The sequence below is a fragment of the Anticarsia gemmatalis genome, chromosome 5 (assembly GCF_050436995.1).
Source record: "Anticarsia gemmatalis isolate Benzon Research Colony breed Stoneville strain chromosome 5, ilAntGemm2 primary, whole genome shotgun sequence".
In the NCBI taxonomy this organism is placed as follows: Eukaryota; Metazoa; Arthropoda; class Insecta; order Lepidoptera; family Erebidae; genus Anticarsia; species Anticarsia gemmatalis.
In genome coordinates, this window is record NC_134749.1 from 4,566,204 (window position 1) to 4,583,372 (window position 17,169).

The 17,169-nt window shown below is 34.1% G+C and overlaps 2 protein-coding genes across 2 annotated transcripts; both read left to right on the plus strand.

The window, feature by feature from the left end:
- The first annotated feature begins 249 nt into the window (after positions 1-249).
- Positions 250-2,031, plus strand: LOC142973334 (putative gustatory receptor 28a). The gene is made up of 4 exons (XM_076114986.1): positions 250-1,293; positions 1,370-1,438; positions 1,564-1,653; positions 1,843-2,031. Exons 1-4 carry the CDS (start codon positions 250-252, stop codon positions 1,906-1,908), a joined length of 1,269 nt encoding a protein of 422 aa, XP_075971101.1. The 3' UTR covers positions 1,909-2,031.
- A 2,878-nt stretch (positions 2,032-4,909) lies between these two features.
- LOC142972870 (cytochrome P450 4C1-like) lies at positions 4,910-13,758 on the plus strand. The gene is made up of 10 exons (XM_076114243.1): positions 4,910-5,339; positions 6,450-6,539; positions 7,772-7,882; positions 8,652-8,837; positions 9,774-9,970; positions 10,168-10,237; positions 10,408-10,609; positions 11,519-11,670; positions 11,944-12,129; positions 13,260-13,758. The coding sequence occupies exons 1-10, from the start codon at positions 5,183-5,185 to the stop codon at positions 13,439-13,441; spliced, it is 1,533 nt and encodes a 510-aa protein (XP_075970358.1). The 5' UTR covers positions 4,910-5,182; the 3' UTR covers positions 13,442-13,758.
- The last annotated feature ends 3,411 nt before the right edge of the window (positions 13,759-17,169 follow it).

The following is a 17,169-nucleotide window of genomic DNA, read 5'->3' on the forward strand; positions in this document are numbered from 1 at the left end:
TTAAATTAGTAGAACAACACTTTCTACGTAATATTCAATGATTCACTTTTGTGATGATCATTTTTTCAAGGAAAGCGAAGGTAGGGAAAATTGTGATCATTATTACACTCAGTTTCATTACGAAATAGAACAACACATCCAATATTAGTTATATGTTATAAAGAAGCTAGGCATTTTACGTTTGTAGTGTGGTCGATTAAGTCGTCGTCGATAGTCATGGACTACTTCGGTGATACCGTTACCCCAAAAATGCGAGTCAATAAAATAAGGAAACACATAGAAAAGTCTTTCAGAATAAGACAATACAGAAACTTGATTGAAGCACTGTGTCTTTCGAAGTATGTTAGAAAAGTGTCAGGAATAACAGTACTCGACTTGGAGAACACAGAAAAAGGCATAGTGACTAAGTTCAGCTTGCTTGGATTCGTATTTTTCGTAATATGGTATTCTTTGTATTTCTTTTGCACTTACAAAGCTCATATTGAAGATCAGACCATACTCCGGTACATGTACAACACGAGGGTGCAACGTTACGGTGACGACTGCGAGAGAATCACTTCAATCGTGTACGTTCTTGTGGCCATGTGGAAGATACCGTTCTGTCTGAGTGGCAACAGAACTATCATGCAAATAATTATAAATTCTGACAAGATCCTTGAAAGTTTGGGTGAGAAAGTCGACTACAACAAAGACGCATATTCAGCATCGGCCATAGCTTTTGGACAATTGATCATCTACTTAGTTCGGTTGTTTTCTATTTGGTTAACTCTTCATAATTTAAATGTTGATATCCCGTCAGAGAGGATGTATCAAGTCGTATTCTCTGATAGCCTAGCCCTCATCGTAACGGCGTATTACTGCTTCTTCTTAGTAGTTCTTAGGGGCAGATTTCGATACGCAAACAAAGTTCTTAAAGAAATAAATTCTCATACATCTTGGGAGTATAAAATATTCGTTAGAGGAAAGATGACGTCAAATGTCCAAAAGGCAGGAAATCTGCAAGACAAATACATAAGTGAGAAAATAAAGACATGTGCGAGGGTATACGGCATGTTGTACAAAGTGGTAATGGCTATGAACGAGGTATTCGGTCTGATGTTAGTCATGACGATGTTTGTATGCCTCATCTACATAATTTTGTATATGTTTTACTTCATGGAAGCTACAGCAGGAGGTCTGTTCCACGATCTACCGAAGTACATAGACTTTTCCATTTATGTATTCTGGCAAGCTGCTTATGCTGTCGGGATATTATATGTGATTGTTTACTTTTGTGAGTGCGTTATGCGTGAGGTAAGAGACATCTTTCTAAACTAAATAATAGGTATTTATTGGTCTAATAATTTAGGATGGAAACCTTTGCCCACAGGCTAGAGAGACGTCTTACATTCTTCATGAAATCATGAGCGGAGATTTGAGTCCATCCGTTACTTCAGAGGTAAGATAAAATTTTATTTTTGAAATTATTTTTTTTCTCACAAGTAGCCAAGTTACACGCTAGGATTCCCTGCCTAGGTCATAAGCAGACATTTGTTCGCTATTTTCAATATTTTATTGTTCTAGGCAATGCAGTTGTCTCTGCAGCTTTTACATCAAAGGCCCATATTTACCGCATACGGTCTTTACAAGTTAAATTATGCGTTATTTGAACAGGTAAGTTAAGGACAGGTAATTTAGTAAGGACTCTTATATCCTCTATAAACTTTTGTTGATGTTTTATTGGTATCAGTCATGTGTGGGACTAAGTTAATTGCAAGTACCCAAATCAGATATATGAGAATATAATTAGCTACATTTAGCTACTTATTAATGTTACTGAATTAAACCTTTTCTTGGTTCCAGGGTGCCCGTTCGGCGTCAACCTATTTAGTTATTTTACTGCAATTTGTAACCGATGCAAACTTGTAAATGCTAATGCCTATTTCCACCGTTATCATTACAATTGATTATTTTTAGGTTTTGCGATGCATATGTATGTGTACAGCTAAACGAAGAAAAAGACGCTCTAAGTATTTCCTTAACTTTTTCAAATCAGACTAGGGATTAATACATAATATTAGCAGAACAAACACTGTAAATCGCTATTTTCCTTTAAAGCCTTTAAGGAATTTGGACTTAAAAACGTTACTCTGTGTATCTAGTACCTACTAGTAATAAGTAATCGGTAATCTTCGGTAGGCCCGCGAGCGACTGGCGATTATAACCACGGGTTGTGATTTATTCCAGGCCGCCCAGTCTATTAGTTATCAAGCCATAGAATCTACGTTTATTTAATAACCGCATATCGTTCACGGAAGGTTTAATTGTAAGACTACTACGACAGCGATAGCCAACATTCACATTACTATTATACTAAGTACACTACTACAGTGATAGTTTAATTTTTTTGGATTCTGCTTGAATAACCGACTTTTGTAGGTATATTGGAAAGCTTTTGGTTGGTGCAGGTGTTTTCTACTTTTTAATAGAAATCAGATCTAAAATATACGTATGTTGGGACCCGGCTTCGGCACAATAAGCTAAATCCTTCGCCATTTTTTTCAAGCGCTCTGAAAGAATTTTGGAAATAAAACTTCTGCTAAACGTTAAAAAACTGTGTATTTGTGTCAAGTCTAGCCACCTCGAAGGGTCAGATGTCACCCCTGTGTTAGTGCCTACAACTACCACGGTAGCATAATAGCATTCAAAACTCCAACTGGACTTGTACCTTTTATAAATATAAGTAGGTACTACCTATTATTACTAGTGATACCTATGTTAAACATCGATCACTATGATAATATCAGCAACTAATGATAAAATAAGTGCTTGCAGCAATTCTTCACTATTCTAAGTTACGCCTTCACTGTAATTATGTCAGAATGTCACCTTTATAGACATGTTAAATACCTGCCATGTCTATACTCCCACTGCGTTAGCATTTTCTAGTTCCTGGAACTTGCATTGTACTTAAATAATTACTCGCAACAGTTAATTACTTTAAATATGGCAATTATATGTTAAAATATGGCTTCTGCATTGATATAGACCAATAAGGAGTTTCTTAGAAAGACGTGCTTCGTTAGATTTATATAAATAACTAGCGTAAGTACTGGCTCGACTTCGTCCGGATATAGGTAGTAGTACAATATTATACTGTTGATGCCAATCCTGTGGGAATTTTGATCTCATCAATCCTGTACAGACATGGTTCCGACTGTCACGAACATATTAAAAAATACTATCCAATTTAGTTTATTAGTTGTTTAAATGTTATACGCCTGCATACCTAATTTATTTATATATTTCGGAGATTCGTCTTTATTTATAAGTACTTATAGATCGGTTTTGTTGTCAGTTAAGTACAAAGTTCTTATATTAGTGTGTTTAATAAAATATTATAAAATATGATTTGTCTTACTCAGATCTGTGGATAAATACCTACCTTATTCCATATATTATTTAGTTTTTTATTTCAGTATAATGTATTTAATGTCTGAAATACTGTTTGTAGTTAAGTGTTTAAATAATAGTTGCACGGAACTTCTTTGTGTAAATGGACACATATTTTGCAACGAGTAAATACGAGAAAACTGGTAAAAACGTTTATAGCCAAAATCTTACTCTTTGTTTAGGCTAACGTCCTGACAGGCAACAAAAAATAAAAGACATAAGTACATTATGACAATAACAAACAACCTGTTACAAACATTTTTAGGGTACCGTACCTAAAAGGTAAAAACAGGACCCTATTAGTACGCCACGGCTGTCTGTCTGTCTGTTACCAGGCTGTATCTCATAAACCGTAATAGCTAGCTAGAAAGCTGAAATTTTCACAAATTTTGTATTTCTGTTGCCACAGTGTACAAAAAAGTCAAACACTTTTAAAAATAAAGTCCCTTTCCAATAAACGTCTTTTCTTCGTGCGCGAGTCCGACTCACACTTGGTATTTTTTATATAATTACTAGCGGACCCGACAGACGTTGTCCTGTCTAATAAATTAAAAATTAATTAAAAAAACATTGTCCAGCGGACAAAATTGTGAATCTAAACCATTCTCAGATCCCCTTGAACACACACAAACAATTTCATCAAAATCGGTCCAGTCGTTTAAGAGAAGTTCAGTGACATACACACTTACAGAAGAATTAAATATAAAAAGATGTTTACGCAAAAATCCAATGGTATGTTGCTTGTATTTATAGCATAACTTGGCCGGCGAGCTAATTTGGTCTGAAGGTGCCCTAAAACTGACCTGACGTGATTTATTTACTCGTTACTTCGGTTATTGTCCCCTTAGAACGTATATTTTTTGGCAATGAGATGACAATTAAGTCTATAAAAAGGTTTATGATTTCACCTTTCATGGTTTTATGCAGAATGTTGCTTTAGAACAAATATTTATCCGGAAAGAACCCCAACGTCATTCAATGACCGCTACTAGCTCATCTAAATTGAAATTCAAGATGTGTTTTTAACACATATATTTTCGACTTCTACCTAATTCTAAATAACGTAGGTAAAATTAAGTTTAAGGTTAAGGTTTTGAATATTGAAACAACACATATTAAGGCTTTTAAAATTTTCTATATCATTAATTTGTCCATATTTGTCGTCGCGTCGTCTAGAATATTTTTAATTGAAAGGTTTCCCTGTTTTACTTCTAGTTTATACATCTATTTTTACACTTTGTTGTACATGCGAGATCATCGTCTCAGATCCTAAACATAGTTACCAGACAGTTCCTTCGTTACAATTCCAAGTCATTGTTGCCTTCGAGGTTAAGTTGACAGTCACTCCAGTAATATAATAACTAACATGCATTCTGAACACGCCGTGGACGCGTCAGTTTTAAATATGATAGGTAATAATTGTCGCTTCCTCAACACCGAAGGTCTATGGTAACCACACCGTGAACCCTACGACCCGTTGTTTACTAGAGTAGAATTAGTGCGATGTCTGACGGTCGGCCTGAGGAAAATGTCCATATAAATCGCCGCACATTTCCTTTGAGCCGAGACGCGAGGAGACACGCGCAAAATATACCTTTGACAGAGTGACTCCTCAACGTGCAACGATACCCGCAAAAAATATCTGAATATCTACACAAAAAGCCCCAAAAATTTCTTCTTTTCAAGAGAGAATATTGGGGATTATTGAAATCGTGCGTTCATCCAAAGTGCTAAGTTAAATAGTGTCAAAATGTTTGTGTGGTTGTTACTAATCGTTCCGGTGGTGTGGACAATGTGCTTTTGGTATAGAAGAAGGCATTTGTACCGGTTGGCTGCCAAAATACCGGTGATTGAGACAACCCTGCCTGTCATAGGTATCGCGCACAACTTGGTCGGAGATACAGAATGTAAGTATAATAAGATACTCTTTAATTTGTACCATGGTAAGATTTATGGCTTTAAATAAAAATTAGAAGTTGATCCTCCCTAAAGCTGCATCTAAGGATCCAGAATGGACGGGGATATACCTACACAGAATAATAATTCTTATGTCGCAATGAAACTATGATTTGCCGAACATATCGTTCTGGCCAATTTTAAAAGTAAATATAATCTGCCAAACAAATATTCGAATTCAGTTGATCTTATTTTTCACCCAAAACTTACTTGACACCCCTTGTTCTACAAAATCTACACTTTTGTCATAATTGAGTAGCCTGCCCGTATAGTATATATAGACTCTGCAGCAAGTCTATGATCCGAACTTCACTATAGTGACTACCTAAATGTCAGTTTCTGGAGTACCTACCTATGTACTTAATTGCTGTGCCCCCGATACTTTTCCACGGTACCACATTATCCAGCCCTATTATTATGCAATAGCAACATTTTACGCGAGTTATTAAATTATAGTCCTTTGAAGCTGGATTTAAATGGCTGCTACTATGTCATTCTAATTAACCGAGTAAAAAAATATATAATTTGCAATGTTGTATTTTTTTTTGGGACCGTTTTTTAATCAAAGGAAATTCGTTTAAAAATGCTTAATTGACGTTGGGACTGACGTAATAACACGCACGCCAATTTTATGTATCAGATATAAATAGTTAAGTTTGACTTCTAGGAAATGAATAAATCTAAGTTTATCAGCTTGGCTCGTCTAACCAGATGAATTGGCGCATATTTTTGGTTTGACTGTAGTTTTTTATGGCTTCGGAGAATTTGGCAGAGGGAACATTTTAGTCGGAGACCAGATTCATCTTTTACCGGAACACGAAAAGCTAGCGCAGAGATGGTGGTTTGACGACGATCTTAATCATTGCGGGACACGCACTGTCATTATTCTAATACTTAATTTTTTGCCTATACTCAAATAGTTATAATTTTTTAACCCCAAATTATATAATTGTATATAATAAGGACTGTCGACTCAACGATGGACCACATTTAGTTCTAGTTTTTATGTACAGTAATTTGTTGTAAATGATCTTGTTAGTATAATGATTGTCAATTTTCAGCCATAATGGCGTCACTGCAGGAGTTTAGTTACTCGAGCATGCGTCAGGGCGGTATTGCAACAGGCTGGCTGGGACATATACTTTACTTCAGTAAGACGTCATACATATTACATAATTAAGCATCCATTATATACCTACTTATGTCAATTTGTTTTAGTAACGATGTGATAAAGTCGCAGAGATTTCATTAGATTTTTCTATTCAAAATATTTTAGACATTGGGGTGATAGTAAGATATATTGATAGTCTATGTATAATCTGTAAGAAAACTGGACTATTTAGTTTTTATTGATAAGAATGATGTGATATTATTATTATTGCAACAGTAATGAATAGTATATGCGTTAGTAATTGTAATCATAGTTAATAGTTTATATATAATTAGTTACTTACTAATACATATATCCATTAAGAAATATTAATCGCCGTACGTATCGGTTCAAATCAGTACCTGCCTACTGCCTGCCTTTGATTTTTACTGTAAAGTAACAATTGCTTGTGTAAAGGTCCAACATCGTCCTGTAACTATGACAACTGCAGGATTACCATAATTAATGCACAGGGTTTATTGCCGCGAATACTACAAACTTGTCTGCAACAAGCTTTGCTGCTTGCAATAAATTTATAAGATACAATCTTTAATTGAACGATGCTCATAAAACTGTCCGTTTACTAACGTACTTCTTTTAAAAAAGACAACTCCCGCACTAAGAATTGCTCTTGTGTCGCGGGGACCTTTACAAACATACAAACAACGGACACAAAGTAAATCGGATACAACTATTTGTTCCGTGTGGGAATCGAACCAATGACCTCCAGATGCACTGGTAGTGGCGTGGCGACCACCTCAACCATTGTGCTACGGAGGGCTTTATAGAAACTTTTAAAAACGGTATCAGTAAAGTTTTAAATACTCTCAACGTATATTGCTTACTACAGTCACAATACAATGAGCCTAACCCCAGGTTATATCCTAAACCTCAATGCAAATATTTCTTCTAGTCCATGCATACATATTACGATGATTACTTTGATTCCATTCAGAATAATGGCTCCGTTTAGTTTTATTGGTCGCTATTTGCAGTGACTTAATACTTATTTTCTCAATGAACTTTGTATTGCATGATTCGTTTGTAAATATGAATAAAATTTTAAATCGTAGACAGTATAATAGGGAGTGAGTACAAGTACGTTGATATTTTTAAATTAAATGATTCGGGCAATGGTCGGACTGTAGAATATTTTTGGAGGAAATCTATTAAATCTCTACAACTTTATCACATCCATTTTTCATATAGAATAACACTCTTGTTTTATTGTAGTTCTAGTAGACCCTGTTGACATGGAACACGTTCTAAAGACTTGCTTGGAGAAAGATGATCTGCATAGGTTTATTAGAAAAATTATCGGCTATGGCGGTATATTTGCACCGGGTAAGAACACGCTTATTGATGTTGTAACTTATTTTTAAGAGTGTGTATAATAAACTAGTAGAATTTATATGACTTAACTACCGACATATTCTTGCACAGTTAGTTTCATTGAGCAGCCAAATAAATTTGCACGGAGCAAGTGTAATTTACAGTTAATCTATTTCTTTCCTCCAACTTGTTAAATACGCGTGACTAGACATCTAAACATTTCGGCCTTCATTGATCCCACTTATTTAATGACTCAAATTTCGCTTGCTTGTTCAATGCAAATGTATCAATATATCTGCATGTCACGTCCATATAAAAGTGTCTTTAACAACAAAAGTGAGCGAATTCACAGTAATTTGGAGGCTCAACAATAAGGAAAAAACTGTGACACGCATGCAATAACAGAGGAATATTTCGTAAGTCAGCCAAACGGGATATAAAAATATTTCAAAGCAAGGTAAAACGTGTAATATGTTGCATTATGACATGCTATCAGCTAAATCGCGGATGCCACTATAGTTTAACTGTACTAAGTGCCTTGAGTTGTGTGCCCTGGTTTCCTTACAAGTCCTTAAAGCAGTCATAACAGCTGTAACACCTTGGTTTTGGAAAGAAATCGGCACGCTAGGTGTTTAGAATATGCACGTTAGCACGACACGATACTTGCTCAAACTTTTACTCGACATATTATGATGGAGACTTAAATAGTTTTGCTTTAGTCGAAATACTTCCGATGTAATATGATTATAAGAGTATGAATTTCCGCGCTTTTCCTCAACAGTCCCAATTTGGAGACGCCGAAGAAAGATTCTGGTGCCGGTGTTTAGTCCAAAGATAGTAGAAAATTTTGTTCAAGTGTTTTCTGAACAGAGTCAGAAAATGACTAAGAAAATGTTAGAGTGTGCCGGCAAAGGAAAGACGAGCATGTGGCCGTACATAAGCACTTACACATTGGACTCAGTATGTGGTGAGTAAACTATTTTTATTGCTAGATGTTTGTAATGGTTCAGTTCTAGGTATGAGGAGAAAACACAATTACGTACCTTTTGTGTATAAAAGGATGGAACCGAGTATTGACTGAAAATTGGCCCGCGTAGTAGAATATTTCTCTTATAGTTATTGGTCTTTGGTAGCCTTTTGGTAGTAAGTTTTTCAAACCGATTTAAGATTATTCTTGCAACAAATTGTCGTCTGGCTGGTACATCCACAATTGACTTAAAGTTACCGCATCAATGAGATTTATAACGAACTAAGTATAGAGGATAATAATATACACATGTAGTCATAGGCAATGTAGTCCCTTACTAAGTTTTGCAAAACTGTACGAATTCGTTGATAAAGATTAATGACAGTTAATTGGCTTCAGTAGTTTACCTAGGAAACATAGGCCGAGCCTTGATCCATTTGTCATAATAATTATTGCTACACGCAAGAAAATTTCGTTCAGGCTACATTATTTTGTACAAAGTTCGGATTTATTTATAGAATCTAGCAGACTACCGGTTAAAATTCGATTACGCACAGTTCATCAAAAATACAAAAGTAGGCACAAAGAAATAGGGCATGAACATTCAGTTTTGTTATTTATTACGATCTAATCACGATTATGAAGCTCAATAATACAATTACGTAAACGACTATATAAAAACGCGATATTTTTTGGCAAATGATTTTTCCGGTTATTATTGGTACTAAGATAGCGAATTGGTTTATGACACATACAAAAAGGGTGAATAAAACCACTCAAAATTACTTCCAAGACTACTAAGTTTCATAATTTTTTTATTTTTGTGTTTTTTTTTTAGTAAGTTTAAGATGGGTCGAGATCGAATTAGCTTCATCTGATATAATAGTTGTAAGTTGTAAATAATAAATAAATAAACATACATTTTTCATTACACAGAAACCACAATAGGAGTGAAAATAAATGCTCAAGACAATCCAGACTCGCCGTTTCTTCACGCCATGTGTCGTGTGCTGAACCTCATCTGTCAGAGGATATTCCACCTCTGGCTTCAACCTGACTGGCTCTACAGCCTGTTCCCGCAGTTCAAAGATCATCAGAAGTGCATAGGACTGATGCATGGCTTCACTGACGAGGTAGGTTATTAGATATTTACTTATCTTTTCTTAATATCTTGGAGATTATGATGCTATTTTTTTTCAAAAGAAATTTTAACATTCGTAGAGTTATAACGTTGACACTAAGTCATAAAAATAGCGCCAATTAGACAAATCTAAAATTAAATGTGTATGACGTATGGTATCATATTATTACCCAATATTACAATTTACAGGTAATTAAAAAAAAGAGAGAGGAACTGAAAAAGGAAAAAGAATCCAAAACAGAAGTGGATCATGAATTTGGTAAGACTGAACATTAAAAAAACTTTTTTTTAATTTATTTAGGAACGCATAAAGACAAAATAACTACATCAGAAATATACCTTCTAAGCTCCGAATCTCTCCATAAATCACGAAACTGTTTTGAGTAATTTTCCTTCAAGTATAACAAAACTAATTTATTTGTCCTTTAGATCTGGGTTTGTACCGAAACACAACGTTCCTAGACCTTCTAATAAAGCTATCTGGTGGTGAGAAAGGTTACACTAACGAAGAGTTGAGAGAAGAAACATTGACTTTGACGATAGCTGGTACAGACACCTCTGCTGTTGCTATGGGCTACACGCTGCAGCTCCTAGCTAAGTACCCCGAGATACAAGAGAAGGTTCACCAGGAGTAAGTTACAAACAAGAATTTTAGTTTTTATTGTGAAGTTGAAAATATTCCGAGATCTAGACACAGAACTTTATAATATAAATGGTCGACGTAGGAAGGTAAGAAAATACTTCTGAGTACTTTTTGTGAACAAACCTGATGCAGTATTTCGGAGTAAGGAAAAATCATCATCAAAATTAAATGTTATTAGGTAGTCTTCTATGCAACGGGAATAAACGCACTTTATGGTAACATTTGTTTCTCTTTGCATGGTAAAACTCAAATCTAAAATCAGTATTAAAGTATTTGCGACTAATTTGTTTGTTCTGTTTTGTACGAAGTTCTTAGCTGCAGAATATGATTCTTATTATGAGCTGCATTCAACATAGCTAAGGTATTTAACATAATCCTGATACGAACTCGTTTCGTCAGTTTTTTATTGTTTGTGCGACAAGGCTGAGACAATGCGTGTTATGTTTTTTAATGTACATATTCTAGATCTACACTTGTTTATGTTTTACTTTGAGAAAGCTATGACTAAACTCTTGTTAAACTTGTTTATCTTGTAACGTGTTGCGCCTACAAATCTCTTTTAAGCTTAGAATTTATGGCTTTTGTCCGAGATTAGATTAATGGGTATCTAAGTCGATGTCATGATATTCCATATTTTAAAGGCGATACGATGATTTATTCTTAATGGTTCTATTATACAGCGATTTAGATTAATGTTTATATTGAGGCTGTGTTTGTCGAGTTATTTATCTGTATTTGCATGACCTATTGCTACTTTTTGAATATATTGCTTAACTTCAAGCATATACCTACAAAAAATTCCCGATGAAAAAAAGAAATCGTAAATTTTTGTGCGAATAAGGTACTGAAGTTAGGTCTCTTCTGTTAGTAGTATCTGATGATAATCATCTCTTTCAGATTGTACGAGGTATTTGGCGATTCAGACCGCCCTCTAGTAAAGGAAGATCTAATGAAACTGAAATATTTGGAGCGAGTGATCAAAGAATCCATGAGATTGTTCCCTCCAGTACCGCTTATTATTAGAAAAGTATTAGAGGATACTAAACTGCGTAAGTTATTTTCAGTTAATAATTTATTTGCAAGGACTTTCGAAGTTTTACTACTTAAGTTAAATGACTACTTAACTTAAGTGAAAATCAATTTCCGTAAAATACGAAATAAATCTTAGTATATCAATTTGATTATTCTTATTCATTACGTTTTTAATTTGCAACAGTCTCTTGTATAATATTTAATTTCTTTTCTTTTAAATCTGCTCGAAAACATACTTTCTAAGTTTAAAAAGAAATGCTAAAAAAAAAGAAACAACTTATTTTTTATAGCGTCCGGTCACGTGCTACCTGCTGGTTCGGGTGTCGTGTGTTCAATATGGGGTATCCACCGGGACCCTAAGTACTGGGGTCCGGACGCGGAACAATTCGACCCGGACAGATTCCTGCCCGAACGATTCAATTTAAAACACCCTTGCAGTTACATGCCGTTTAGTAACGGACCTAGAAACTGTGTTGGTAAGTGTTTTGTTATTATTTTCAACGTTTATATCTTTTTTTTAATCACCCATATCTGTCCCAATGCAGGGCAAGGGTCTCCTCCCAAACGAGGGGGAGGGCTTAGGCCTTGATTCCACCGCGCTGGCCAAGTGCGGGTTATATCTAAGATTCCTAATAAGGCTGTCTACTTCAATCATATTGCATAATATTATTGACCATCGTTTTATTGTCTGCAATATTAATAATGTTTTATCAGATACAATGAATGTCAAATTCTGAAAACTTAAACTTATTTGATAGGTTCTCAGATTGCAGGAAAGCAGGCTTTAGCCTTTATATTTTGGTGAAGCAAAGCTTGAATACTGGCAATATATTATAGATGTGAAAATATTCTCAGTTAACTCAGATTGGTTATTGCAATCAAAATCTATTTATAAGTCTTTGCAATCAAAACCTCTTCAAAAATATTTTTTTCAAAGATATTATATTACTATAAAACTACAAATAAAATTGTAATATTAACACAAACCACACAGAAATTACAGTATAAAGACATAATGATACATAGATAAACCTAGCCATCATTAATAAATCAACAGAAACGTAATAACTTGATATAAAAAGTCAATCAAGCCTTCAATCACGGAACAACACCTGTCTTTCAAGTATTTGTCGACAACGAGTATGTTATACACCGTACAAGTATAGCAATTACTTCAATTAGCCATATAGCTTTAATAGGTCTCACTTATGTCCATGTAATTATAACAGAGGCACGTGTTCCGTAACATTTTCTTCGTAAAAGGGATTTCCCAACGTTACATCCGCGATTTTCTGCCGTAATTGGTTCATGTTGGATGTGTACCGGATTTAATCGTCTTGACTTTTTGTTAAGGCATTGTTTTCCGTGTTTGACTTTTAATACTATACAATACTTCGGTTAGCGCCGCTAGGCTTAAGTTTTCTTTATAGTATGACTAGCCCTTAGCCTTACCTAGTAATTAGTATTCGCCTTCTAGTATGTTATATTGAGCATAAAAAACGTTAAATAACTAATGTGTATTGAGTAGTGCTAAATACTCGTATCACTTAGCATAGTTTTACTCAATATGGTAGCAACTATATAACATGATGTAATCTTTTCACAGGATACCAATATGCATTGATGTCAATAAAAACATCTTTATCTACAATGCTTCGACAGTTTAAAGTCGTAGAAGACAGGGAAGATGGACCTGTTCCTCGAATTAGAGTTAAACTCGATATAATGATGAAAGCTGTTGATGGATACCAAGTCGCTTTGGAGAAAAGAAAAAAAGTTTCAGCGTGACATCATTGCGCGGGAAATTTTGACAGTTCTATTTTTTAATTTCGAATGTGATAATCTATGATACCTACTAAATATTACTTATTATTTAACTATACATGACAACTTCATGGTAGAAGAAAACTATTTAATTTGGTACTTATTATAATTATGTAACTGTATTAATACTTAAAAAAATAATAATGGGCTATACAAGGTCTTTATATTTAATTTTGTTAATCAAACTTCTGCCGGTACAGAAGATGTTTAACAATGTTCGTGGGTCAATTGATCTGTAATAATAAAACAAAATTATTTGATCGTATTAAACATTACCTCGTGATTTCTAAGTTTTATTTAAAACACCACCAAGATTCCTGAAGATCCTTTGCTATTGGAAGTAATGAAGATTTGAACATTTCTTTTAAAACTTAATATTGTAGGTAAGTATGTGCAAAACCTCTTTAGAGGTTTATTACTTGACACCAGAGAGTAGAGTAATCTTTCCATGAAAAAATAAAGAGAGAAAAACAAATTCTCAGATGCTTCGGTGCTTCGCAGGTTTTGTGTTTATGATATAAATAATTTTCTTTTCTTCGATGCTCTAACACATGAGCGTAATTCATCAAAGTCTAGTCTAAAAACTTAATTTTAGTACTTAACCTACAAATGTGAAAGACTTCGGGAGATGATCTGCTGATTACATGAAGGTAAGGCTGTATTACCTAACTCGTGGCTGTTCGAAGACCTTGCACTTTCCCGATGATCGTGCGTCCGTAGCATCTATTACCGTAGCTATTACCACTACGAATTATGAGCTTAGTTAGTTTTAACTGCGAAGGGAGTTTTCATACTGACACAGAATATGGTTTTAGTTTTTAATGTAATTTTTGTAATAGTAGTAACCAAATTATCTAAGAAAAGTTTAATCAGTAGGCTAAATCACGTTTTTACGGCATATTTTAATGTGAAACTAAACTAACTAGTATTAAGGCAACCAGTCAATGGATATGGACAATGGACATACTTAAAGACTTCTAAATTGATATATTAATTTATCATCCAAGTCCTAAACAAATATTTGTCCTGAGTGGGTTTGGAAACCATCACTCTCTCGGTCTTGTTGTTGCTGTGAAGTTACCAGGAAACGCAGAAAAGTCAATTCTCTCATAGAAATTATAGTGTGGTATTTTTTATCTAGTGGATAAAATTAACGAGTTACGACGAAGGGGTTAAGAAAAACGTGAGGCAAAAGAACCTTGCTGTTTGATCTGTAATTGATACTAGGTATACTAATCTTTAACCTTTTGGCACAGATTACGGCTGAGTAAATACCCGTAATTACACAGAAGGCAGCGGTTACAGATATTATATTATTTTGCTAACGATTTATGAGAAAAAAAAAAGGGTTTATTATTATTGAGGACAAGCAGAACTTTCGTACTTTTTTAAACACGCTCATTTACATTTCATTTTAAGATATCAGTAAAAACAGTAAATAAATCAAGACAAGTTTTCTTATGAAATATAATAATTAGCTTTTTCGGTATCAATGTAAAGAAAATTAAATTGAAATGAGTTTTTTTTGTTATATTTTGCGACTCTTTATAACGAGCGATATCTTTATACTTAGATGGCTTTAAGTTGAGATGATACTATGATACAATTATGCTGCACAACGACTGCCAAACCACATAACCACATTAATATACTAGTGCCAAAGATTGCGTATCTTCGCTTCGCTCCTTACATTCTACCTACCTTGTGCATCTGTCATTGTGTAAAGAGCTTTACCCTACACCATAACTTGGTATTTTTACTCGACCTTCATAACCATTTATTTTAATGACAAAAATCCATGGCTCGGGAAGTAATTGCACTACATAGACATACAACTGAGCCATTAGAAACAATTTTTATGCAAAATTATATTTATTTGTCGTAACCTTAGCGTTTTTATGCGACTTGTGACTATCAAACATAAATTACTGATAGCTATTGAAATCTTTTAGAAATGTGATACAATGAAAGTCAATAAACTAATATTGTCTAGACTTTATAAAGTTCATAATTTCTTATATTACAAGTGATGAGGAGGGAATATTGTTTTTCTTGAGATCGACAATGCTTGTCACTTAAAATATTTAGGTGCATCTAATTTCAGCTTACTTTTGACCAAGATTAGTAAGTATTTAAATACATACATACATAATATCACGCCTTTTTTCCTATAGAGGTAGGCAGAGTGTTTAAATGACTCTATTATCATTAGTTGGCAATACTTAGGCCAGGTTCACAGGCATAAATATAGAACAAAATGTATAAAAAATAAAGTGACAAACGTGTGTGTCAAACTTCCTGCCAATAGTCTACTTGATAACCTAACCGATACTTAATTACAAGCGGTGAAACCTGCTACATCGCACAACTTCAACTTCAGTAGTAGTTAGTGAAAGAATTCCAAACATATTAGTATTTTCTGAGATAAGTAAGTATGTTCAGACAAACAAACTCACGAACCTCCCTTCAGCTTTAAAATGTTGGTTCACATTAAATTTTATCGTTATGCAACCTTGGCTATAATATTTGTGAAAGTATTATGGTTCTAAGGACCTTTCTACAAATTATTGATAAATTATTAAATTGACATAAATCACCAAAGAGCAAGTAACGTGTGCATCAGTCGACTTTATTCTAATTCCTTATTTATATCAGCCGATAAAACCCATACATTTAAAAATCGGAAAATGAAAATTGTAATACTATTTTTCATTTTCAGATTTTAGGGGCGCGCACAGTCGCACACGCCTTCGTAACTTAAGTAATGAAATATTTTGTCTTTTTTATTAAGATTCAGTATTGAATGACGACTGACGTTGGTCTTTACGTTTTAAAAGGACCCGTTTTATATTGTTACAACGCGTAACACGCAAACAATTTTACAAAACTAGGTTACAGGAAGTGCGGACGAGTTTCAATTTAAAGTTTTATACCCGCACATTTAATTATAGAGGTGCTATCGCTAAATTGATAAATAGTATCCCGGTGATGTATCTATTCGTGTAATAGCTTTAGTCTTTGTTAGCCATGGGTACTAGGGTTGCCATGTGGCGGGGAAATCCGGGATTATCCCGGAATGTCCCGTGTCCAACAATGTGACATAAATAGCTTGGGTTCCGATACATACTTCTTTCCATAATATAGTCGGTCTTAGTTGCTATAAAATTATAAATACAAGTCGTTCCTTCAATATCAACAGGCGAATCTCCCCTCAACAATTAAAGGATTAAAAACATTCTCTGATTTTATTTCATCTGAATATTATTATATTTGGAACTGATTTCAGAATACTTTCTTAGTAATAGTGTCACCTTCAAGTTACAAGGTAAAATAGTGTCGTCACCAGTGACTTATTCTGCCGCTTTTTAAAAACCGCACTTATCTAATTGTAGGAAGTTTATAACTATGAAATTAAATGTACCTCTATGATGGTGTCAAGCAAATCTATGATTGGGTAGTTATCGAGTTGAAGAACTTAATATAAAGTTATTTTACTAATAGGAAAACCCGTGTTAAGGTTAACAGGCGTAAGTTCTTATGTTATGTAATTAAAACAATTACAAACAATTTTTATTGTGTGCCGTATTTATTATTTTTTATATTTAACTGGTATGCTAATAAATAACAGGCAATTCAATTGTACATTTATTAAAGTAATTAAGAAATATATATAAAGATGTATTCACAGAGAT